The 25,454-nt window shown below is 35.4% G+C and overlaps 1 protein-coding gene across 1 annotated transcript in view; it reads right to left on the reverse strand.

Annotated features, from left to right (window-relative positions):
- Window positions 1-25,454, reverse strand: part of PIK3C3 (phosphatidylinositol 3-kinase catalytic subunit type 3) — a 93,105-nt gene that overhangs the window by 41,078 nt on the left and 26,573 nt on the right. The window contains exons 5-9 of the mRNA XM_081801331.1: window positions 10,389-10,475; window positions 8,274-8,369; window positions 5,686-5,757; window positions 2,849-2,953; window positions 2,063-2,155 (exon numbers count right to left, since the gene is read on the reverse strand). Coding sequence (XP_081657457.1) covers window positions 2,063-2,155; window positions 2,849-2,953; window positions 5,686-5,757; window positions 8,274-8,369; window positions 10,389-10,475 — 453 coding nt within the window. The remainder of the gene's footprint in view (window positions 1-2,062; window positions 2,156-2,848; window positions 2,954-5,685; window positions 5,758-8,273; window positions 8,370-10,388; window positions 10,476-25,454) is intronic.

Genomic DNA, 25,454 nt, shown 5'->3' on the forward strand with positions numbered 1-25,454 from the left:
AAGTACTTAAGACAGGTCATTTAGAAAAAAACAGGTGGAAAGACCAAATTTAATTAAAAAGTAAATAAGAAGTATAACTTTGCAAGAACTAATTTCTACCAATTTGTTTTCTGAGTACTGTTTTCTCTCCAGGAAATCTTTTCAGCCTTGGGGCCCAAATGCCAAATAACTTAAATTAGTATCTGAGAAACTGACACTGAAAGAATTTCTTTGTGTAAATAAATTGAAGGACAGGGATAACAGAGTATTTGTTTTCTACAAAACCCATTTTAAATTATTACAAAGATACAAATGTGGCTGTGTGAATAATTCTTTTGGTCACTTCAAGGCCAATATATATATTTGGTTTACTGAAAAGTGCTTCCCAAACATTAAAAAATATCATTTGCTCTACTCTAGTGATCATAAGAATCCTATAATATGTCCTGAGAATTGAAGTTTCATCACCCACCTTTCGAAAAGTTGAAGCCAACTAGTTAAATGAAACTTGTCACACACTTTATATCACTTGAGCATTTTATTTCATCTAGAAGTAATTGAATTTCAGTGGGAAGTGACTACTTGTTTAAACAAACAATTTTTCTTGCAAGCCTTTCTATCTAAGGCAGTTCTGCTCTGTAAATCTTCTCTATGCTTCTTAAACCCATACATTCTAACAGGTTTAATTCAATATCTCGCTGTATATTTTAGAAAACACTGTGCTACATTCAAGATGCAATTGCTGGGACCAAGGTTATTCTTCATTTAACTGAGTCTCATGTACTAACTCAATCTTTTCATAAAACACAGAATCACAACCTCAGTTTCTACTGATGAATATTTCCTTTTTTGCAGTGATGAAGAGAATAACACTCAAAGCTACAGTAAATTTAAAATTCTTCTCTCACTCTTGTTAAGGATGTAAAGAAGGGTTAATATGATTCATCTACAAAGAATTTCCCCAGGCATCAATAAAAGATAAAGAAAAAAAGCTGGAGAGTTAAGATGAGCTGCAAATGAATTTTTATCTTTACTTCAGAAACTAAAAGAAATGCAATTGTTTCAGAAAAACAAGTTCAACAAAGCAGCTAAAGACTGTCTCATGAGATTGTAAAACATATTCATTCATTCTTATATAATTATATAATAGCTTTCTGACAGATATTAGTTTTCCTGACACTTCTATGTTTTGTCCCCAACACATTGCAGAACGGCTGAGGCACATGCATAATGTTGCAAATATTTTCTCTACAGTCCACTTTTCTATGGCTTCCCTGACTGAGTTTGCTTCTAACTCAGAGATGTGAGCACATTAAGAGGTAGCATCTGTAAGCTCTGTGCTGCTGCATGGGTCTCCTCATCTGTAGAACACCAACATTAACACTGATACTGTGGGGTTGTTGTGGGACTGAAAAGATCCCTGGCACACCATGGCTGGTGAATAGATACCGGTTATTATTACTCTATCTTAAGAGTTAATCCTTGAACCTATGTTCTAAGAAATTACAGGCTACTTCAAGTACTAAAAGAGACTTAGAAGTTCACAATTATTTAATCCACTCATATTATATATGAAAAACTAAAATTCAGACAGGTGAAGTGATAGGCCAGTAGTCAAAAAGCTTCTTAGAGGCAGTAGTAAGACTCAGAACCAAGTCTCCAGACCCAAATCTACTGCTGACTAATTTATCATAATTCTCTCTCCAGAAACTTCATCAATTCCTTGGTTTCATTAAGAAAAGCAAATGTCTAGGGGTGTCAACCAAGCTTCCAAAGCAATTCTCCTAACCTTACATAGTAAGAATACATACAAGTGCCAGAAACTGAACCCAAGTCTCTCTGACTTAACCCATTCACACTATGCATCTATGCATAATCTGGCACCAACAAACTGGTACCTGTGTCTTTGTGTATATACCCTTTGTAATATTTAAAAAAATAAGGTATCATACATATTGCCCTATAACATTTGTTTTTAATTTGACAGTAACACTCTATTTCCATGGCAGTTTAACTTCATCTTATTCATTAGCAACAAAGTTTACAGATAAATCTGATATATAAAAATATTCAAGATACTCACTTTTTCTTGATTAGTAAGATAATATCTAAACTTCCAAACAAGATCTTGTTCTTCATATGTAAGTTGCTTGGTTGGTGGATAACTCACAATAATCTACAACAAAGAAAAAAAAAACTACTTTTGTCAAATATATTCTTCCTATTTCCATTTCATTAAAAATTTTTCACTTATTTAAATATTTCTATAATAGAACTTTTATAGAAGTAGGGACAATGTACATGCAGCAGAATAAAACTAAATTTGCTGTACTTAATAGTCTAAAAAGGATATTATTGGAGTGCAGAGGGAGAAAAAGACAAAACTTAAAAAGTCACACTCCATATAAAAATCTGTAACTACAGAGCTCATTTCATTCAACCAAAAATAAACCAAATCAAAATAACAAAAGTCCCCTTTTAGATAACTGAGTTAGTTACAGATATTGTTATAAACAATAAACATTTTCCCTATCAAGTCAACACACACAATGCACGTGTGCACACCAAGACTTCTCTCAGACAATACCTTAGGGCCGGTTTCTAAGACAGCTATATCAAGAAAGTACATACTATTTGTAGCTCTGCCTCCAGTGTTAATATATTTTCTTAGTCCCAAAATGATTTAAAAAAAAAAAACCAGAAACAAAAATTACAGAAAAAGCAAATTTGTTGAAATTATTATACAGATTTCATTACCCTGGAAAAAAACATGCACCTGAATCACTTCCAAATGAAGTGGTTATCAGATCAGTTGCAACCAAATTACATGTTTCATTTTTTTATATTAATAGTTTATAAATTCTCTTACATTTAGTTGATCTCTTGTGGCAGCATTAGGTTTGAGATCATGGTCAGAAGGTCCACTTCTTAAACTCCGGGCAAGCTTGTGGTGTTTGCTCTCAACTAAATTCTCCTATAAATTATTTATAAATATTAATCGATTATGTAAATGTCATCAAAAGTTTCAACAGCCAATTAGAAATGCAAAAATAAATAGCTGCTTACTTAAGACCATTTTATAATGCTTAACATTTTATTCTAGTTACAACTTTTGTCCCTATGTATTTCTTTAAAAATATCACCATTTTTTTCGTCTCAGGTCATGATTTCATAGGTCCTGAGATTGAGCCCCGCATCGGGCTCCACCCACAGAGGGGAGTCTGCTTGAAGATTCTTTCCCTCTGTCCCTCCCTCCATTCTCTCTCTAAAATAAATAAATAAATCTTTAAAAAAAAAATGAAAATTAAATTGGAAAAAAAAATCACCATTTTGTGATAGGGAAACTAAACATGCCTTATGCTTCACTAGTGCCATAATAAGCATTTACCATTCCAGCTTCTTAAAACATCTCCTAATACCCCTCATTCTCCATATATTCAAGGTTTTCACATCCTCTACCCACTCAGATAAAACCTTCACTCTAAAATCTTCCCTGACAACCCAGACTAAAGCATTCCCTCTTCCTATGAGCTACTAGTGACCTTGGGATATCACTGTACTATCATCTTAACAGTTCAACTGCCAGTAGTGACTGACGGCAGGGACAATGACCATAATGGTTGAATATACACATATTTGGTGTGAACTATTTTACCTATGGCCAAAATCATTAGTTTTGAACATACACTCTTTGCTTAAAGAGATTTATTTTACTTATTTTTGCATGTGTGAACTGTCTTCTCATGTCTTTCTCCCTTCAATTAGTTTTTTGCTGCTTTGTCACTTTTTTGTTTGTTTGTTTTTAAAGGGCATTATCCATGTACTACTTTTTTTTTTTTTAAGATTTTATTTATTTATTTGAGAGAGAGAATGAAACAGAGAGAGCACAAGACAGGGGAGGGTCAGAGGGAGAAGCAGACTCCCTGCTGAGCAGGGACCCTGTTGCAGGACTCAATCCTAGGACTCCAGGATCATGACCTGTGCCGAAGGCAGTCACTTAACCAACTGAGCCACCCAGGCGCCCCTGTCACTTGTTTTTAAGAATTCTCCATACATTAGCTATTTATCCCTTTGTGATGTATGGCAAGAAGAGTTTCTTCCAGGGGCACCTGGGTGGCTCAGTCGTTAAGCGTCTGCCTTCGGCTCAGGTCATGATTCCAGGTCCTGGGATTGAGCCCCGCATCAGGCTCCCTGCTCCGTGGGAAGCCTGCTTCTCCCTCTCCCACTCCCCCTGCTTGTGTTCCCTCTCTCGCTGTGTCTCTCTGTCAAATAAATAAATAAAATCTTTAAACAAAAAAAAAAAAGAGTTTCTTCCAGTTTGTCTATTGTCTTTTGACTTTATTACAGTGTTTTGCCATGCAATTTTTTTAATGTAGTCAAATTTATTAATCACTTCTTTTACTGCCTCTGGATATTGAGTCATTGTTAGATGTGTTTCCCTACACTAAAGTAAAGTACTAGTAAGGCTTCGTTTTTTTTTTTAATACTTAAATCCAATCCCTGATCTATCTGGAATTTTTCTTTATGGGTATGATGTGAGGTATGGGTCTGATTTAATTTTATCTTTTTCCAAATGGCTAATCAGTTCCCCAGCACTATGTTCCAATGATGAAATGTCACCTTTATCATATTTAGGATGTTTGTTTCCAAAAAACTCCCAAGTTGCGTTTTTTTCTAATTTTTTATACTCTTTTTCCCCTGTCTGTTCCTTTGAGGTTGGGCCATCGGTCATTACTTCCTGTTTTAATGACCTGTATTTACCTCCCTCATCATGCTTTTATCTTCCAATATGCTACTTTAAATTCACTTTGGTCTGATTAGGAAGGTAACTAATCCAATTATAAACATAAAAAATAAGAATAAAATGGTTCAGGGTGATGTCACGAGTTGTGTGAATATCATGGTATCTATTATGCTACGAAAATGATCTTTTGCCTGAAACTTTCTAAATTTAAAGTCATCTCATTAAACCTCTGTTGCAAAGTTAAGAATTCTTCCTGTTTAATATCCCCGAACTATCATCTCAAAAATTCCATAGATGGCTAACTCAAAATCATCCAAGTCACCATGATCCAAATTAAACAGTTCTAGTAGCTACAACGATCTTCCAGATTTTTTTCAACAAAATCACTCTCCCTAACATTCCCATCCATTGAACCCAGTGTTACATCCTGGTATAAACAAACTCCCCTCCCATATGATGACAATCTTTCATGTACCTGTTCCCCAAGTTCTCACTTCAAGACTACATCCCCGGGGCGCCTGGGTGGCTCAGTCGTTAAGCGTCTGCCTTCGGCTCAGGTCGTGATCCCAGGGTCCTGGGATCGAGCCCCGCATCGGGCTCCCTGCTCGGCGGGAAGCCTGCTTCTCCCTCTCCCACTCCCCTTGCTTGTGTTCCCTCTCTGTGTCTCTCTCTGTCAAATAAATCTTTAAAAAAAAAAAAAAGACTACATCCCCTAACTCTTCCAATAATTCAAATAAATGGTTCCCCAACACTATACTATCCTGACCATATTTTTAGATGTTGATATTATAAAAGTTCCACCTGAACCTGATTCCAGATGGCTAAAAATGGACTTACAAATCACTTTTAGATAACTGAGTTAGTTTCAGATATACTTTCTTAAAAGAAAGTGTATGCTGTGAATCCAAGTCATAATCACTCTGGAGAAAAGCACTTTCATAAGAAATCTGGCAATAACTCACCATAGACATCTGAGGGTCAGGAACCTTTACTATCTCAAAGCTTGTTAAAATTGGAGATGACTCATCACCATCCTGGATTATGGTGTAGTAAGTTAAAAAAAAATTAACAAAATTTAACCAAATGGTAAGAAATAATACATGCTAATGTACACTCCAATGTATTTTAGTTCTATTTAATGAACATCATTCCTCCCTTTTAAAAAAGCATTTTCTTTCAACTGTATTTTAAAATATATATATCCATTTTTTACCTGTTGCTGCTGATGAAATATTTGGGAAAAATAAAATCTAACAATAAAAACTTGTTACAGTTTTTAGATATATGAGGTCTAGAAATCAGTAGATTGCTTTTGTCAGTTATTTTTAACTCTGTTTATAATGCTAGCAGGTCAAAAATAGCATGTCCTAATTTTCAAACTTAGAACAAGAAACCACAAAGTATAAATTATGGCACAAGGGATGTGTTGCATCATTTGCAAAAACTACTAAGTAGATGTTGGTAACTTTTCAAATTATCACAACTGAGTTCCATTCAAAGAAGTTGGATTTTAAGCATGGAGTTAATGTTACTGAAATTTATACACAGCTAGAGACTCAGCAGCATTGCTTCTACTCAATACAATGCAAACTTGAATAAGAAGAATTAATCCATCAATTCTTAAGAAACAAAGCTGCCTTATTTTGTTGGTATTACCATTTTTGGTAATTCAGAATAATAAATGTCACTGCATACATACTGGAAAATGCTAAACTAATCAAGGTCAAAATTCATTTCCTCACAACTGTACACTTCGCATCAAGCTTTTCTGTCAATTTCCAAATGCTAGTATTTCCAATGTTAGATGCGTGCAACCAAATCAGGAGAGACTGAAAGAAGGGAAGTATTGGGACTTGACTTTAGTTCAGTAACTGAGTCTTACAGAAAACCACAAATTCCCACAGCCGTTGTTTAACAGGCTGGTTCTCAGTCACAACACCAGAAAACACATTTATCAGCCCAACTGTGACAAGTAATCTTCACTAAGGCTATCTGTCACAAAAGACAGGTGACAAGAAAGTCTATTTCCATTAGATTCAATACACTGGCCCAGCAATCTTTACAGTAAGTGGAAATATGACAGGGTAGGTAGACAGGCATTAATTTACGAGCAATTTTCAAGAAGCAGTAGAAAGGGGTCAAGAACCTTTTCAAAAATACTTGAAATTCTTCTAATTTTTATTCTGTTATTATTTCATCTATTACAAAGCTGTCTTTCAAACGATTCTTCACATCTCTTATGTTTGAAAGTACCATTTCCACTAGCATGTTTTTGCAATATAAACCGCATAGGGACAAGAAATAATGCGTTTAATTACATATAGTATAAAATGTAAAATGTGATTTTATTAAAGTGACAAAACAATTTCACTCACCTATATTTCCCCTTCTTTTTAATGTAGTTTTTCTAATGAATTAATAAGCAATGTTAAATAGTCTATCTTCCTAACTTCTTTTTACCAAAGACTATCATTTACAAAATAAAAAACTGAAACAAGTTAACTTTTCCTAACCTTTTACTAAAGGGAAGGGATAGAAGCTAAAAAGAAAAAAATATGTGTTAACTTGAAAAGTACCAGAAAAATGATCATAAATTAACTACACAAACCCTAAAACTCCATTATGAAAACTTCTTTCAAGTAGTAACTTACAGTTATGAAAAAATGTATATTTTAAAAAATCACTATGACAGCTTTACTAAATAACACTACAGCATAAATATAATTTAGAAGTGTTGCTTCTAATAAACAAATATACTGCATATAAGCTTAGCTATATACTAGAAGAAATATTATTCCATTATGCCATGTATCAAAAGTCTGTCCTCACTCACACTGATTTAAGCACCTAAGTATTTCCACAATAATACCTGGTTTATGTAGTTCTGAACTACGCATGCAATTCTTTCTATAGTCCTTAAATTAAGACCCTTCAACAAGCATTTAAGGCACAGATATTTTTCAAGTAGCTACATATCAAACACACAACTACTTTCTTTTGGATAATGAGCAGATCAGAGCCAATCCATTAAGTACATACTTGTTATCACCCAGCCTACTGAAAACATGTTTTTTTTAATTCTGCATTTATTATATAAATATACATTTAGGACGTCTTTCATAAGCATACTTACGTTAGGGTCACCCATTATATATACAAATTCAAATAGTAAGCATACCCTTAACTTTCAACAGCTTATCACTTAAAAACAGATTCCCTTTTTATTTTTCAAATGAATACTAATTGCTAATAAAGCTATTGCTTTAATGCCCTACTTGCCAATTTGCAGAGCAATTAATCAAAAAGTTTTTAATCTGTTGCATATTTATTGACTTCTGGAACCCAGAACTGCATTACATGAATGATCGGCTTTCGTAATCTTGTTGTAGCTCCATGATCTGACTTGTGTATATACAAACAGCGGCTGCTGACAGCTGTCTGCTGCTATCCTGCAACCAAAGAATTCATCTCAGCAGGTACAACAGGAACTCTTTTTAATGTTTCCCCTCCCCTCTACTTTAGAGACCATAAACAGTTCCAAGGCAAATACCTTTTCATAATAAACAATACCATATTCCTTATCATCACACTTGACACATCGAAACTCAACCATCAAGTACATGAAATTAGAACTTCGTTTCTCACTCTAAAAAAAAAAACAAAAAAAGAGTTTTTTATGAAAAATCATGATCTTTGACATTCCCTTAAAGGAGCGGTATGCATCATTATTTCCAATTCACTAATACATGATCTATCAAGTACAACTTCAAACCATAACAAATTTTTCTTTCATTATCATAAACAACCTTCACAAGTTTTTCACAATTTATAAGTGGTCTTAAGATAACTGGCAATCGGGCGCCTGGGTGGCTCAGTTGGTTAAGCAACTGCCTTCGGCTCAGGTCATGGTCCTGGAGTCCCGGGATCGAGTCCCGCATCAGGCTCCCTGCTCAGCGGGGAGTCTGCTTCTCCCTCTGACCCTCCTCCCTCTCATGCTCTCTGTCTTTCATTCTCTCTCTCTCAAATAAATAAATAAAAAATCTTTAAAAAAAAAAAAAGATAACTGGCAATCATTTGTAAATTTTTATCAATATACTTTAAACATAGTGGGGAATAGTTACTTTTTCTCCAACATAACAACATGTCCCCTTAAAAAAAAGGAAACACTAGGACAATAATAAAGTGAAAATAAAAGAAGTCTAAAAGGGTGATAAATCTTAAACCAGTTTTAAAAATGGCTTTAAATCTTTATATATAAAATCATAAAGGTCTAAAGAAATCACTTAAATTATAGAGCTTTATGACACATATTATAGTCGAATTATGGTAATGGCAATGCTCTCCTATCTTTCAAAGAGCAGGGGTGGAAAAGGTGAGTAGGGCTCGACAAAGTGAGCCCTAACACTGCCTTTTCTATACCAAAGGCTATCTAAGTTGAAGAGCAGAAAAATATAAGTAAACATTTTTATTTAACTATTTTAGGAATGTGACTATTATAAACATTCAAAAAAGTAAATTTTTCTTTCAGTTTCGGTATATGAGAGTGTATTATGAATAAATTTAGAAAAGAAGCCCAGTTTATTCATACTGAATATAAACACTGTTAAACACAACTAATTTTTTTTAAAAAATGCACAATAGTAGAATTTAACTTTTATAAGTGTCGTTATAAAATTAAAATTTCTCTCTCTTTCAACCCACTAAAAATCATTCAGAGAATATAAAATAAGTCAGTTATACCCTGTGGTGATCACAATAAATTAGGCATATCACAAAAACTGATATTCCTCTCTGCTAATGTGATTAAAATAATTGTTCTTTCTACTCTCCAGACACAGAATGTTAAGCCACACATCTAGTATTTCAGTATAAATATATAAAAAAGAAAAAATTTTGTTCTAACTTTTGGAAACTTTCATGGAAGCCATCTTTTAATTAAACATATTCTAGACCAATAAACAAGATCAAGAAACAAATAAATGACTTTGAACCATGTAACTTTACTAAGGGTGCAGAGTCTTATATGTAGTATAGCACATAAAACACAAAGTATCTTAACTGGGGACAGGGATTACTAACAGTGACTTAAGGTAACTGAAGTAAAGGGGCAGCACTGTGTTGAAAGAATCCAATACTGAACTGAACCTAAACATAAGCTGCCAAATGGAGAGAGAACACACAAGTGAAGCATCAAGTTTAATACCAGCTTCACTTGTATAATACTTAGTACACTTACGATGGCCACTGCCTACTTCATGGTTCAATATAACATTAAAAGATAAGAAAAACAGGGCGCCTGGGTGCCTCAGTTGGTTAAGCGACTGCCTTCGGCTCAGGTCATGATCCCAGGGTCCTGGGATCAAATCCCACATCGGGCTCCTGGCTCAGCGGGGTGCTTCTCCCTCTGACCCTCTCCCCTCTCATGTTGTTTCTCTCTCTCTCTCTCTCTCAAATAAATAAATAAATAAATAAAATCTTTAAAAAAAAATAAGAAAAACAGATATCCCAAGTTTTCCAATTATTAACACAAAACTCACAACTACAGGTTATTCTCAATGTTCTCACATTTGTGAGATAACCTGGCAATAAACAATGCTTCTTAAAAAATCCTGACTTAGACATCTGGGAAAACTATTTGGGGGGAAAAAAAAGGGATACAACCCACCTCATTTATCATTTCTATTTCTCTAAATGTCAATCTGTCCAGCCAATCTACTTTCACCATGTGCCCTTGTCGATGTGCTTTGGTGAGCTGCAGAACAAATATAATGAAGAAAATTTTAACACAGATTTCACAGAAAGGAGGATAAAAATGGTAATGACCATCAACATGATACTGGAAGTACTAACTAATACAATAAGACAATAAAAAGGAAATAAATGGTATACAAATGGTGAAGAAAGAAATAAAACTGTATTTATTTGCAGATGACACGATCATCTATGTAGATATAAACAAAGAAAGGTCAAAAACTCCAGGAACTAATAAGCAATTATGGCAAAGTTGTAGGATACAAGGTTAACAAAAGAAAGTCAATCTCTTTCCTATATACCAACAATAAACAAGTCAAATTTGAAATTAAAAACACAATACCATTTTACATTAGCACCCCAAAAATGAAACTGGTATGAATCTAACAAAACATGATCTATATGAAGAAAACTATAAAAATCTATGGAACAAAATCAAAGAACTAAATAAATGGAGAGATATTCTGTTCATGGATAGAAAGACTCAAAACAGTCAAGATGTCAGTACTTCCCAACTTGATCTATAGATTCAGTACAATCTCAGTCAGAATCCCAGCAAGACATTTTATAGATATCAACAAACTGATTCTAAAGTTAATATGGAGAGGCAAAAGACCAAAACTGCCAACACAGTATTGAAGAACAAAAAAATTGAAGGACTGACACTACCCAACTTCAAGACTTAATATGGAGTTACAATAATCAAGACAGTTTGGTTTTCGCAAAAGAATAAATAAACAAATCAATGGAGCAGAAGAGAAAACCCAGAAATAGATGCCATAAAAGGAGTCACCTGATCTTTGGCAAAGGAGCAGGGGCAATATAATGGAGCAAAGACTTTTCAACAATGGTTTTGGAACAAATGAGAGTTCCATATGAAAAAAAAAAAAAGGAACTAGACAAGGAACTTACACACAAAAATTACATCAAATGGATCACCTAAACGTAAAATGCAAAATTATAAAACTCCTAGAAGATAACATAGGATAAAATCTAGATGAACTTGGGTATAGAGATGACTTTTTAAATGCAACACAAAGGCACAATCCATGAAAGAAATCATTGACAAGCTGGACTTCATTAGAATTAAAAACTTCTGCTCTGTGAAAGACACTATCAAGACACTACGCCACAGATCAGAAGAAAATATTTGCAAAAGACACACTTGATAAAGGACTGTTATCCAAAATACACAAAGAACACTTAAAATTCAATTAGAAATTAAGCAAGAAAAATGGCTAAGAAAAATGTGCCAAAGAACCTTAATGGACAGCTCATCAAAGAAGACACATAGATGGCAAATGAGCAATATGTCAAGGAAATGCAAATTAAAACAAGACACCACTAAATACCTATTAAAATGGCCAAAATCTGTAAACACCTACAACACCAAATACAGATGAGAATGTGGAGCAACAGGAAGTCTCATTCACTGCTGGGAATTCACTGCTACATTGGTAATGTAAAATAGAACAGCCACTTTGAAAGACAGTGTGGCATCTCCTTACAAATTAAATATACTCTTACCATACGATCCAAGAATTGCATTCCTTGGTATTCACCCAAATGAGCTGAAAACATGTCCACACAAAAGCCTGAACATGGATATTTATAGCAGATTTATTCAGAACCACCAGTACTTGCAAGAATTAAGATGTCCTTCATAGGTGAATAGACAAATGTGGTACATTCAGACAATGGAATATTATTCAGTGCTGAAAAGAAAGGAGCTATCAAACCATAAAAAGATATGGAGGAACGTAAAGTATATATTACTAAGTGAGAGAAGCCAACCTGGAAAAACCACATACTGTAGGATTCCAACTATATGACATTCTGGAAAAGATAAAAGTATGGAGACAATAAAAATATAATCGGTTGCCTGGGGTTAGCGGGGGGAAGAAGAATAAATAGGTGGCAGAGAACTTTTAGGGCAGTGAAGCTACCCTGTATAATACTATAATGATGGATAGGGGCACCTGGGTGGCTCAGTCAGTTAAGTGTCTGCCTTCAGCTCAGGTCATGATCCCTGGGTCCTGGGATCGAGCCCCGCATCCAGCTCCCTGCTCAGCGGGGAGCCTGCTTCTCCCTCTCCTCCCCCCTCGTGCTCGCTCTTCTCGCTCATGCTCTCTGTTGCTATCTTTGTCTCTCTCTCAAATAAATAAATAATCTAAAAAAAAAAAAAATACTATAATGATGGATAAGTGTCACTATATGTTTGTCCAAACCCAAAGAATGCACAACACCAAGAGTGAACCCTGGGGAAAACTATGAACTTTGGGTGACTATGATGTGTCAATGCAGATTCATCAGTTAAAACAAATGTACCACTCTAGTGGGGGATGCTGATAATGGGGGACACTATGCAGGTATGGGGACAGACAGCATATGAGAACTCTCTGTACCTTCCTTTTTTTTTTTTTTTTTAAAGATTTTATTTATTTATTTGAGACAGAGAGAATGAGAGGGAGGAGGGTCAGAGGGAGAAGCAGACTCCCTGCTGAGCAGGGTGTACCTTCCTTTTAATATTGCTGTGAACATAAAACGGCTCTATAAAAATAAAATCTTTACAAGTCAAAAAAAAAAAAAGAAAAGGATAGTAACGTCGCCTTTGCATTTGATACATTTTTGTATGTAACAGAAACTATATACAACTATCAGGATAAGAAATGGACTTGGCTAGAGACTAATCATTATATTTTTTAGGAAAAAAAAACCTTAAAAATTGTTTAAAGGCCCACAATCTGCCATTTAAACATGTTAAAAAATAATGAAGCCTTTCCTAAAAGTATCTCCATGTTCTACATTTCTTATATTTTGATTATGAAGAGAGAGATTTATAATAAGAACAGTTTCTCAAATGGGAAATAAACTATTTTGTCTATTTCCTTCCCATCTCTCAATCTAAAAAAAATTATAAAATATAAGTTACATACAGTAAGGCATTTCTCTGAGGCCTATAATTTGATACTCCAAGATTTAAAGGTATAGGTGTGCAAGCATGTTTTAATTTTAAGAAGCAGTGATTAAAGCATTAACAATAAAGAAGAATTAGTAGTAAGAAAATAATTTCTGGAGGTTCAGCTGGTAGAGCCCTCTGAAGATCTTACATACCAATCTACCACCTTTGGTTTCAGAAATTAAATAATACACTGACGCTTCAAATCCACAGAGAATTCAAGACAATTTCCAAGGTTCTCAAATTGGAAGAAGATTTTGTCTTAGAAAGTGTAATTTAAATACATCATTATTCATGTTTCAAAACCTCTCTTTCTTTTTAAACAAGCTCATAGCTTAAAGCAAAACTGAGCAGCAAAGCCTTACACAATAGTTTGTATTTATCGGTCGTCTTCCTTTCCATTATATATGTTATGATGGTATTCCTACAAGAATGCCAAACACTGCCATCAATTATCTCTCAAAGAACTAAAAATCTTCACCATCAATACTCTTTATCTTCTTCAACTAAGAAACTCTCATCACAACTATGTGGTCATACTATTTCAGAAGTGAAAACAGTAACTTCATATAAAAACATTTGAAGATCATTGTAATATAAAAATATCGGCTTAGCTTTCTTCCAAATAACAAATTCCTTTTCACCTGAGGTAATCTCTAAATGAGAAAGAATAAGGCAACCTAAGCGCTTAGCATTAATTCCTCATACAAAACAGGGACTAAGCATTTTGCTGGCTCTGGTTTAAGTTTAAACTGCAGAATTGGAAAATTGTCACTCAAAATGTCCACTTAGCCACCTGCACTATTTATTTATTACTATGTAACAAAGCACCCCAAAACTGAGTGCCTTAAAACAATAATCAGCTTATTATTTCTCATGATTCCTGGAGAAGTCAAGAAGCCATCTTCTCGTGGGACATCTAGATTTTTTTTTTCCTACTGGCCAACAGTCTCTCATGAGACTACGTCATTTTGGTGGCTGGAGCTAGAATGTCCAAGATAGCTTCACTCACATTTTTTTTTTTTAAAGATTTTATTTATTTATTTGACAGAGAGAGACACAGCGATAGAAGGAACACAAGCAGAGGGAGTGGAGAGGGAGAAGCAGGCTTCCCGCAGAGCAGGGAGCCCAATGCGGGGCTCAATCCCAGGACCCCGGGATCATGACCTGAGCCGAAGGCAGATGCTTAACAACTGAGCCACCCAGGTGCCCCTTCACTCACATTTCTAATACCTTTGTGGGAAAATGTGGGCTCACCTGGGAAACTAGGGTGGTTGGGCCCCTCTCTTTCTGCATGTACACTCAGTGCTGCTCCCTCTCCAGGTGGTCTTTCAGTACAAGCAGTCCAACAGGATACCCAAACTTCTTACATATGGCTCACTGTTCCCAACAGTGCAAAAACCGAGAAGCTATCAAACTGTCTTAACGTTCAGGCCTGGAACAGGCATAGCATCACTTCAGATGGACTGTATTAGTTTAAAAAAAGTCACAGAGCCCCTACAACCCAGCAATCGCACTACTAGGTATTTATCCCAAAGATACAAATGTAGTGATCCAAAGGTACACCTGCACCCCCATGTTTATAGCAGGAATGTTCACAATAGGCAAACTATGAAAAGAGCCCAGATGTCCATTGACAGATGAATGGATAAAGAAGATGTGGTATATATATACAGTGGAATACTACTTGACCATCAAAAAATGAAATCTTGCCATTTGCAACAACGTGGATGGAACCAGAGGGTATTATGCTAAGCCAAATAAGCCAATCAGAGAAACACAATTACCGTATGATTCCACTCAATGTATAGAATTTAACAAACAAAACAGAGGAGCATAGGGGAAGGGAGGGAAAAATAAAACAAGACGAAATCAAGAGAGGGAGATAAACCATAAGAGACTCTTTTTTTTTTTAAGATTTTATTTATTTATTTAAGAGAGAGAGAATGAGAGAGAGAGCACATGAGAGGGGGTAGGGTCAGAGGGAGAAGCAGACTCCCTGCCGAGCAGGGAGCCCGATGCGGGACTCGATCCAGGGACTCCAGGATCATGACCTGAGCCGAAGGCAGTCGCTTAACCAACTGAGCCACCCAGGCGCCCAACCATAAGAGACTCTTAATCATAGGAAACAAACTGAGGGATGCTGGAGGGAAGGAGGGTGGGGGGATGGGGCAACTGGGTCATGGATATTAAGAAGGCATGTGATGAGCACTGGTTGTTATATGCAACTGATGAATCACTGAACTCTACCTCTAAAACTAGTAATATGCTATATGTTAATTAACAGAATTTAAATTATTTAAAGTGTAAAAAAATAAAAATAAAAAGTCACAGAGCTAGTGCATATCCCAATGTGGAATGGAAGTATGAGTACTGAGAGGCATGTTTCACTGAGGGTCATCTTTGGAGACTAGCTAGTACAGCATTTACTTATTGGAAAGTCCAAACATACAATACAGTTGACTGCTCAATTGCAAAAGAGCTGTGGGAAAGAATCTGGAGATGGCAGTCAGCTCTTGGCTGGACTTCAGGCAATAGGGAAAGCCTAGAATTAGCTATCACAATTCCTAAATTATTAGCCCTGCCTTCCTCTCCAAAATAATCTCCCACAACTCCAACTGACATGCTATACTCCAGCCACCCTTTCCAGTTCTTCAAACCATAAGGCATTTTACTTTGAAGACTCACTCAATACAGATGAAATGATTAAATACTAGATGGAAAATTTCTCTAAAAATTTTTATAAAATTATAAAGCTCTTATGCATCGTATAAGCAGCTGCCATAATTAGACCATCATCTATGTCACTTCATTTCCTATAGGTGCTGATAACGATGGAGACAGACTTGGGTGGTTTTCACCAGTCCAAAGCAGCTGCTAGCTGTCTCCAGTCTGGGTACTTCCACAGAAACTAAAAAACAAAAATGAACTTTAACAATGTATATTTCATTTTAGGTCTGAAATGTCAGTGACCTAGATCTTTCAAAAGAAGAAATCTGCATTCTGTTAAACAGCAGGATAAAACTAGTACAATCTGCTTCAAATTGCTTGTGAAGAAATAATCCTCATCAGGGGGCCCATCCTAGGAAGGAGAGATAGGTTAAGAAAACAATAAAAGTGCCATTCTCACTTTCTAACACAGGTTTCCACAAAATTCATAAGACACACAGAACTCAAAAGAGAAGCCCACTGTCACAGAAATAATACCATAATTACTGAGCTCTAACTTCTCCAAAAATTACAGCAATGAGTTTTAAAGGCCATTTATATAGAAGAATCTTTAAGACCCAAATAACAGCATGTCCAGGAAACTGCCTGGAGTACCAACCATGCACTGTCAGACTAAATGCGAAGACGGAAACAATGTCTCAGATTCCCGGGTGTTCAATACAAGTGCTGCACTGTCTATCAACTAAGCATAGCTGGGAAAACAAATGTCAAACCTGACAGTTATCCCTGGGAATATAGACTCCCATGATCACAACTCACAGTTCATCTCTCCTTATGTCTTACTAGATAGATTCATATCTGCCCTATTAGACTATAAGCTTCTTGAGCACTAGAGCTATGATGGTTGATAGAACCCAGCACTTATCCACTCAATGAATATATTTTGAAAGGCCTTCTAGTGTAAAAGGGTGACAGATGGAAAACAAATGTTTGTATACTTCAGAATTCTGCTTAAGAGCTTTGGAGAGTGGATGGGAAACATGGTATCAGGGGAGAGGGGGTTAACACTCAAAAGGAAGCTGGAGTAAATGATTCATGCCGTTGGGTCACTTTTCCCTATTATTTATATACTCTCAACATAATTATATATTACTTGATTGCTACTGTAAGCTGCAAACTTCCAATAGGTCCTCTGCACTGAAAGTAAACACAGAATGTTGAACAAGAGAAGCAAGTTCCCTGCCCTTACAGAACTTAAAAGGTAGGAAGGGATGAGTCACTTACGTGGTAGGTAAATGACCATATGTGTATCTATAAATTGAAGCAGTAATATGAAAGTACTGAACAGGATGCTGTGACAGAAAATAATGGGGGATCTTGAGAAGGGCTCTCAAGAAAGTAATATTCAAGCAGAGACTAGAAGGATAAAGGAATCAGCCAAACAAACAGAATGATACCTCCCAGGTTGTCTATCGGCACAACAGTGATGTTCATGTGCCCAGGGATTAAAGGAAGACCAGATGGTAGTCCTCAATAAATATTTAATTAAATAAATCAAGTTCTCTTGAAGGTGGAGGATAGGAAGATCTATATATACATAAGATGCTTACTGGGAATCAGCTTTCTTGAGGTTCATCATCATCTAGATTTTTCCTTATAGTAGACACTATACTTACAGCCTGAAGAAGGAAAGGGAAGAATAAGAAGGACTGAAAAACAGTGTTTATTTATTGCAAGTCTGCCCAGAAATCTGTAGTGAGGTAAATGGGAAGAGGAGAGGAGGAGGAGGAAGAGACTCACTGACTCAAAAGGAAACTGGAAAGAAATGATTTCTGCTTTACAAATATTCCTTGGCCGATTTCTCCCATATTCATACACCTACTCTATCTTTATGAAAGACGTCGATCAACATGTATTTTTCAAACAATACCAGACACATGGCCCAAGTTCACAGATGCTTTGAAAAGGGGTTATTCTTGTTTATTAAGAGATGATATGATTGCATAAGAAGTTTAGTGTCTAGCTGTAAACAAGATGAACACATAAGACAGAATATAACTAATAAAAGAACTCAAAAATGTATACCAAACTTTAATCCTGATTTTAAGCACCCACATATACCTTATGACTACATCTGATAACCTGGAAATATAGTATATGAGCAAATCAAATAAACCATCTAAAAACAACTTCAAAAGAACAATCCTCCTCTTTGATTTTCAAGCCAATAGAAAATTTAAAGTGAATAATGGCTTTACAACAGCACAGAATTGCAAACACTTTGAATATTCAACCATAGAGGACTGTTGAAATTCATTATGGCACACCCATCCACACCATGCAAATTCTTGGAGTCTTTACAAATCATGTTATAGAAGTATCTTAAATGACCTGGAACAATTTTGAAACACCATTAAGTGTAAAACCAGGATTCAATTAAACACACACACAATATGATTCCAATTTAAGAATAAATACATATATGTTTATATACCACATATATTTATTTGATTACTGAAAACGTATCAACTAAAATATTAATGATGGCTATTTCTGAGCAGAGGGTTAGAAGAGATTTTTATAGTCTTTGTGCTTTACCAATCTTCTAAAAATCTTCTACTTCAAAAAAATAATGTTATTTAAAAACTAAAGTTATTTTAAAAACAATTAATTGTGAGGAAATCTCTGTTGAGAAAACCACTAAAGATTAGCATTAATCAAGATGATGCTAGGGGTGCCTGGGTGGCTCAGTCCTTAAACGTCTGCCTTCAGCTCAGGTCATGATCCCAGGGTCCTGGGATTGAGCCCCGCCCCGCATCAGGCTCCCTGCTCAGCTGGAAGCCTGCTTCTCCCTCTCCCACTCCCCCTGCTTGTGTTCCCTCTCTCTCGCTGTGTCTTTCTCTGTCAAATACATAAATAAAAACTTAAAAAAAAAAAAAAGATGATGCTATATGAAGTTATTTCACCTCATAATAAAAACTCAAAAAAAAAGACCTATCTGATTAATTTGAGCATCTAAAATGGAAACCAGGAATCAATATAATTGTTCTCTCTCAAATTATTGCTTCCAAAAGCCTTTCAACTAGGTCCAGCTAAAGAACTGTATAAATTAAAAACCACAATTTTTCAATATGTGGTTACTAAAAAACTCCCATATGGAGAAATTTATAAGCTTTATGCATCAAACCTTACTCATGTCAAGAAACTTTATGAGGAGAGTTACAAGATAAATGGATTTTCCTTCCAAATATGTAGCTCTATAATAGATGATGCTTGGGCCAGATACACATATGCTTTCTTAGGGAATCTAAGGGGGAAAAAAATGACAAAGTTGTATTTTTTTTTCCCTGCCACTGGAATATTAAATGAAAAAAACTCAGTCTGCTCTGTCACCAAAAAGAGAACTTTCAGATTCACAGAGCCTATGTGAAAGTTCAAAATTTCTCTCTTGAAACATTTATGAGAATATTGACCAATAAAAGTGCTGGCTACTACCATATACAAGACTACTTTTCTCCAGCATGATTATATAAGTGGTATTTAATTCAACTACCTCATTATCTTCTTCCTCTAAATTCCCTCAAGTTAAAGGCCAAAACATAACTCTTTCAACTGTAACACTTCCCTGAGCCTAAACTGGAACTGAGCTAAATTAATAAATATTCGTTGAACAGAATACCATTATAGGTCAGCTAATGCATTCACATGAAGCACTATGGCTCATAAATTTCTATTGTTAAAATGTACAATTCTTCAATAAACATAAGACAATGAGTCCTATTTGTATCAAATTAAATACAAGCTATACAGTAATTTATAATTCAAGATCAAATATAGTTGTATATAAGAATTCACTTGAACTGCTAAGATTAAAAAAGGAGCTGTGTGTGTGTGTTTGAGACTTTGTACATACACTTATGTATTTAATTCTTAGGAAGCATAGGAGTTTCTATCTTCCTGATTAATGAAGTCTTAGCTACAAATCTTCAATTTTACTTTGAAACTTTACATGTAAATCTTATTCAGGAAGAGTGGGTTTTGCATCATAAAAGTTTCATTCAGTTAAACTTCTCAGAGATTAATCTAGTCTTAAAAGCATGTTACTTCCTTTTTTTCTGGCAGAAACTATAGCTGTAAAGACAGACAACAGATTTATAGAACATCAATCAATATTCTTTTAGGGCTCAATCTTAACACTGACAAAAACTAATTTAGTCTACTTGCTACCAATGCTTTCAAGACAAATCTAAAAGCTTTGACAGTATTAGACAACAGTAAGCAAACCAAAGTGACTGATAAAGAAGATTCTACCATGTATCATTAGGAATAAATTTATAACAGATTTCCAAATCTTTCTTTTATGACAAAAAAGAATTGCAACACAGAATCAAATCAAATAAACTATGTTTATAAAAGTTACACCTATTATTCATATAAAAACCTATAGCTAAGAAGTATTTTTGATGATGTCAGTGGTGCCACTGAACAAGTTTCATAGCCTCGAATAATTTCAGCAGCTGTCATCATAATTCTGTCATTTATTATTGTCATTTACAAAAGATCTGAGGAAGGAAATAAACCAAATGGATGCTTCTGCCTAACTCAAATTTTATAGCAGGATTCTGCTCTTTCGTTTTTAAAGTAACAAATCTCTTCATTAACACTTTTGACCACTGCTTTCCTTTCCCCAAAATGTAGACATTTAAAAAACAGGAGTTTTTGTTGTTGTTGCTGCTGGTTTCTTCTCAGGAAAGTACATTATTAATGACAGACAAAAAACATAAATGGGGTGCTCATTTTTTTGAGAGCTTGACATCATTTCTACTATACTCATTAGTATTTTTCATTGTGGTGATGATAATAACAATAATGTCATTTTTATGATTCCTATATAACAGACAGATGGAGTCCAACTGATCACTTTTATCAATGAAAAATATCCACAAATACAGAAATAGCTGGTTATGCAATGAGCCACTGTGAGAGATAAATGAGGGGTTTTGACTGCCAGTCTTTCTACCCAGTTATAATGTATCTCATTACTATTTAAATCTTCCATCAGTTTTGGGCGCCTGGGTGGCTCAGTCGTTAAGCGTCTGCCTTCGGCTCAGGTCATGATCCCAGGGTCCTGGGATCGAGTACCGCATCGGGCTCCCTGCTCTGCGGGAAGCCTGCTTCTCCCTCTCCCACTCCCCCTGCTTGTGTTCCTGCTCTCGCTATGTCTCTCTCTGTCAAAAAAATAAATAAAATCTTTTAAATAAATAAATAAATAAATCTTCCGACAGTTCTGATAGTTCTATTAATTTTAAAAGTATAAAATAAAAGATAATGTCTTCATTTTTCAAAATACCTCTTTGAATAATTCCATGTTTTTCATATGTCTAAAACCTAACCAGAAAATACCATTATGCAAAGTACATGTTTAAGTCACCAATTTGACAATCTATCCTAGAATTTGTAACCAGAAATGATGACCAGCTTATAACAAAACTCATTTCTCAAATCATATTTCTAAAAACCAAAACATTTGCTAATCTTAGTTTTCCAATATAGGTTCTCTAGATTCCTCTAACATCAAGAGCAGATAAGCAAATAACACTGGGTTTGAGCTCCAATTTCAATAATGTGGAAGACCAAAATAAAGTGAAAATCCTCACACAACAAACAGCTAAAACATATGAATAACAGTAAAATAGGTATAACAACTTAGGTAAGTCTCACAAAAGATGAGTTTGCAGTCTACAGTTACAACCCAATAAAAGCTAAAGTCAATAGTCATAACAAACAACTGGAATACACCCACCAGAAATTCAGATAATACAATATTAGAAATAAAATTACTATTTCAAAATAAAACAATGACATAAAAAAATAAAACATAAATGAAGGAATCAAACACAAAAAAAAGAACGAGACATGATGACTATATATTTATGTACACCTTAATATTGAGTAGAGTAATTCTTCCCACTGTATTCCCCTTTTTCAAACTCAAGTGGTTTTACAATCAAGTATCAACAAAATCACTGAGATCAATATGACCATGATTATAAAAATTAGAGAAGGAAAGTCAAAGAAAGGAAAGTTACAAGCAATTCTTACTTACATAGATGTAAAATTTCAGCAGAAAATTAGCAAATTGAATCAAGCAATTAAAACAAACAAACAAACACATTGGGATGCCTGGGTGGCTCAGTCAGTTAAGCATCTGCCTTCAGCTCAGGTCATGATCCCAGAGTCCTGGGATTGAGTCTCACATCGGGCTCCTTGCTCAGTGAGGAGCCTGCTTCTCCCTCTGCCTGCCGATCCCCCTAATTGTGCTCTCTCTCTCTCTGACAAAAAAGTAAATAAAATCTTGAACCAAAAAATAAATAAATAAATAAATAACATATCAGGGTGCCTAGGTTAAGCATCTGACTCTTGATTTTGGCTCAGGTCATGATCTCAGGGTTGTGAGATCAAGCCCTGCATCAGGCTCCGCTCAGCATGGAGTCTGCTTGTCCCTCTCCCTCTACTCCTCCCCCTGTGCACGTGCACTCTGTCAAATAAATAAATTAAATATTTAAACAAAACATATCATGATTCCAAGAATATAAGAACAGTTTAACACAGAATACCAATTAGTGTAATCCTTTACATTATTAAGTGTATCAGGGGTCCCCAAAATCAGTAGACAAACTCACAGGACTCAGGGGCAGCTGCAATCACAGCTAACATTTATTACAGCAACACAGTAAGAATATACAGCCAGATGGTTCAGTAAGAAAAAAAGACAAGGCAGGGTCTGGGAAAAGTCCATACATAGGCTTCCTATAGTTTCCCCTCCTTGCCCAAAAAGAAACATACTTGACTGTGCTTCTTTCTCAAGAAAGAAATATGCAGCCTAAGAAAGCCCATTTGAGGCTGTCTCTAGTTAGAGGTTTTCATCAGGGGCTGGTCACACAGGTGTTCTCTGCTCTCAACTACTTAAGTTCCAAATTCCCAGGAAGAAAGCAGGTATTCACCATCAATCACAATGTACAGAGAGCCTAGACACAGTCAAACATCTATACCAGCTAGGGAATGTTTCAGAAGCTAAGTTCACAAACATCAGCTGAGAGCCATCCCTGCAAGCAGGACCTCCTAAAGATGGCAGCCTCAGGCCTACTACATTAACTGTTTTGAAAAAAGCATATGGTAAGAGGATCCCAAAATTTTTTTGGTAAGTTTCAACACTCATGCATCATATAAAGTTTTGGTACTATAAAATAGGACTTTCTTAACCTGATTTTTTTTAAAGATTTTATTTATTTATTTGACAGAGAGAGCGCACAAGTAGGTAGAGAGGAAGGCAGAGAGAGAGAGGGAGAAGCAGGCTCTCTGCTGAGCAGGGAGCCTGATGCGGGACTCGATCCCAGGACCCTGGGATCATGACCTGAGCTGAAGGCAGCCGCTTAACCGACTGAGCCACCCAGTTGCCCCTTTTCTTAACCTGATTTAAAAAATATATATATACCAAGAAGTAATAGCCAACATCTTATCAAATGGTTAAATGTAAGAAGCATTTTCATTAAAGTCAGGAACAAAACAAGGATGCCTCCACTCCTGTTTCTGTTAGACACTATACCAGAGTTTTGTGTACCAGCCATAGAAGAAAAACACAAATGAAAGAAATAAAAATTATTTACAGGTCATTGTCACATAGAAAAGTCAAAAGAACCATTAGACAAACTATTAGAAACAATGAGTTCAGAAATGCCACTGAATATAAGATTAATAAATAGAAATCAGTATTATTCCACAATTCCTACTATTCCCTCTTTACCAATCTAAAAATACAATTTTTAGAAGACATATACAATAGCAACAAAAACTACCTGAAAATTGGAAACAGAAAATGTATAGATGTTAATCTTTGAAATCCAACAATTTCACTCCTAAATTTCTACACTAAAGAAATCACTTGTGGGCATAAGATGAAATACGAAATAGCATTCACTTCAGCCCTGTAAATATACAAAAAGCTGAAATTGTTGGGAGAACAAATAAACTAATTTACTCATCCAAAGGAATACTATATAGCAGTTTAAATGAAAGCACTCAAGCTCTAAATATTGACATGGATAAATCTCAAGGACATTAAGTTTAAAAAAGTAAATTATAAAACAAAAAAAATGAGGGAAGTTTTAATAAATATCTGTGTTTTTTTTAGATCTTTTTTTTTTAAAGATTTTATTTATTTGAGAGAGAGAGAGTGAGCAAGAGAGAAAACACAAGCTGGAGGTGGGGGGTAGAGGCAGAGGGAGAAGCAGACTTCCCACCAAGCAGGGAGCCCGATGCAAGGCTCGACCCCAGGACCCTGGCATCATGACCTGAGCTGAAAGCAGATGCTTAACCAACTGGAAGACCCAGGTACCCCTTAAATCTTTTTTAAAACAATGTGAAACAAGGCAAAATGTTAAATGTTCAATCATGACAATGAAAAATGACAATCATCCAATGACATGGATGTCTATTACATTATTTTATGCATTTTTTATTTGAATTTATAATAAAAATTAAAAACTTAACTGTACACATAATTTTAAAACCCAGGCATTCAACTTGCAAGGACTGGAAAAACTGAATGAATAGTCTGTGAGTGCCTTCTTACTACCTCTTCTCACCAATCTTGGGATTCAATTATCACTTAACTTATTTAGTTAACTCCCTTAGGCTGAAGGACACTTTGACGAGGAAGATAAAACTCAACTAATTCAATTGGGTTATCTCACATAGACCTACTTCTTCAATGTGCTTTTAATGCCTTCAAAACAAAATATAAATATTCTGGGGCACCTGAGTGGCTCATTCGGTTGAGCTGCTGCCTTCGGCTGAGGTCATGATCCCAGGGTCCTCAGATGGAGCCCCTCATCAGGCTCCCTGCTCAGTGGGGAGTCTGCTTCTCCCTCTCCCTCTGTCTCCCAGCTAGTGCTCTCACTCTCTCTCTGTCTCAAACAAATAAATAAAATCTTTAAAAAAACATAAATAAATTAAATTAAATTAAATATAAGTATTCTGTTATCCTTAGGTACTTTTTTTCTTCCAAATATTAGACAATTCCTGTCATAAATACTTCTTATGTCCATCCCAAATCACCTGAGAATCACTGTTTCTCTTGGGCTGTCTTTCTTTTTAGATTCTCAGATCAATGGAATGTCTTGCCTTTCTCCACTCTTGCTGAAACTGTTTCCTTAGAGTCCAAGACTAACCCCAAACTTGATCCATTATTCCATTCCTTGGCTATAACTGCAATCCCAATGTACAATGCGACATCCTTAGTTTTTTTCCAAAGTTCCTATTATCCCCCTTTCATCAACTGAGGTTCCTTCA

Source organism: Leptonychotes weddellii, chromosome 13 (assembly GCF_054177405.1).
Source record: "Leptonychotes weddellii isolate Sample4059 chromosome 13, ASM5417740v2, whole genome shotgun sequence".
Lineage (NCBI taxonomy): Eukaryota > Metazoa > Chordata > Mammalia > Carnivora > Phocidae > Leptonychotes > Leptonychotes weddellii.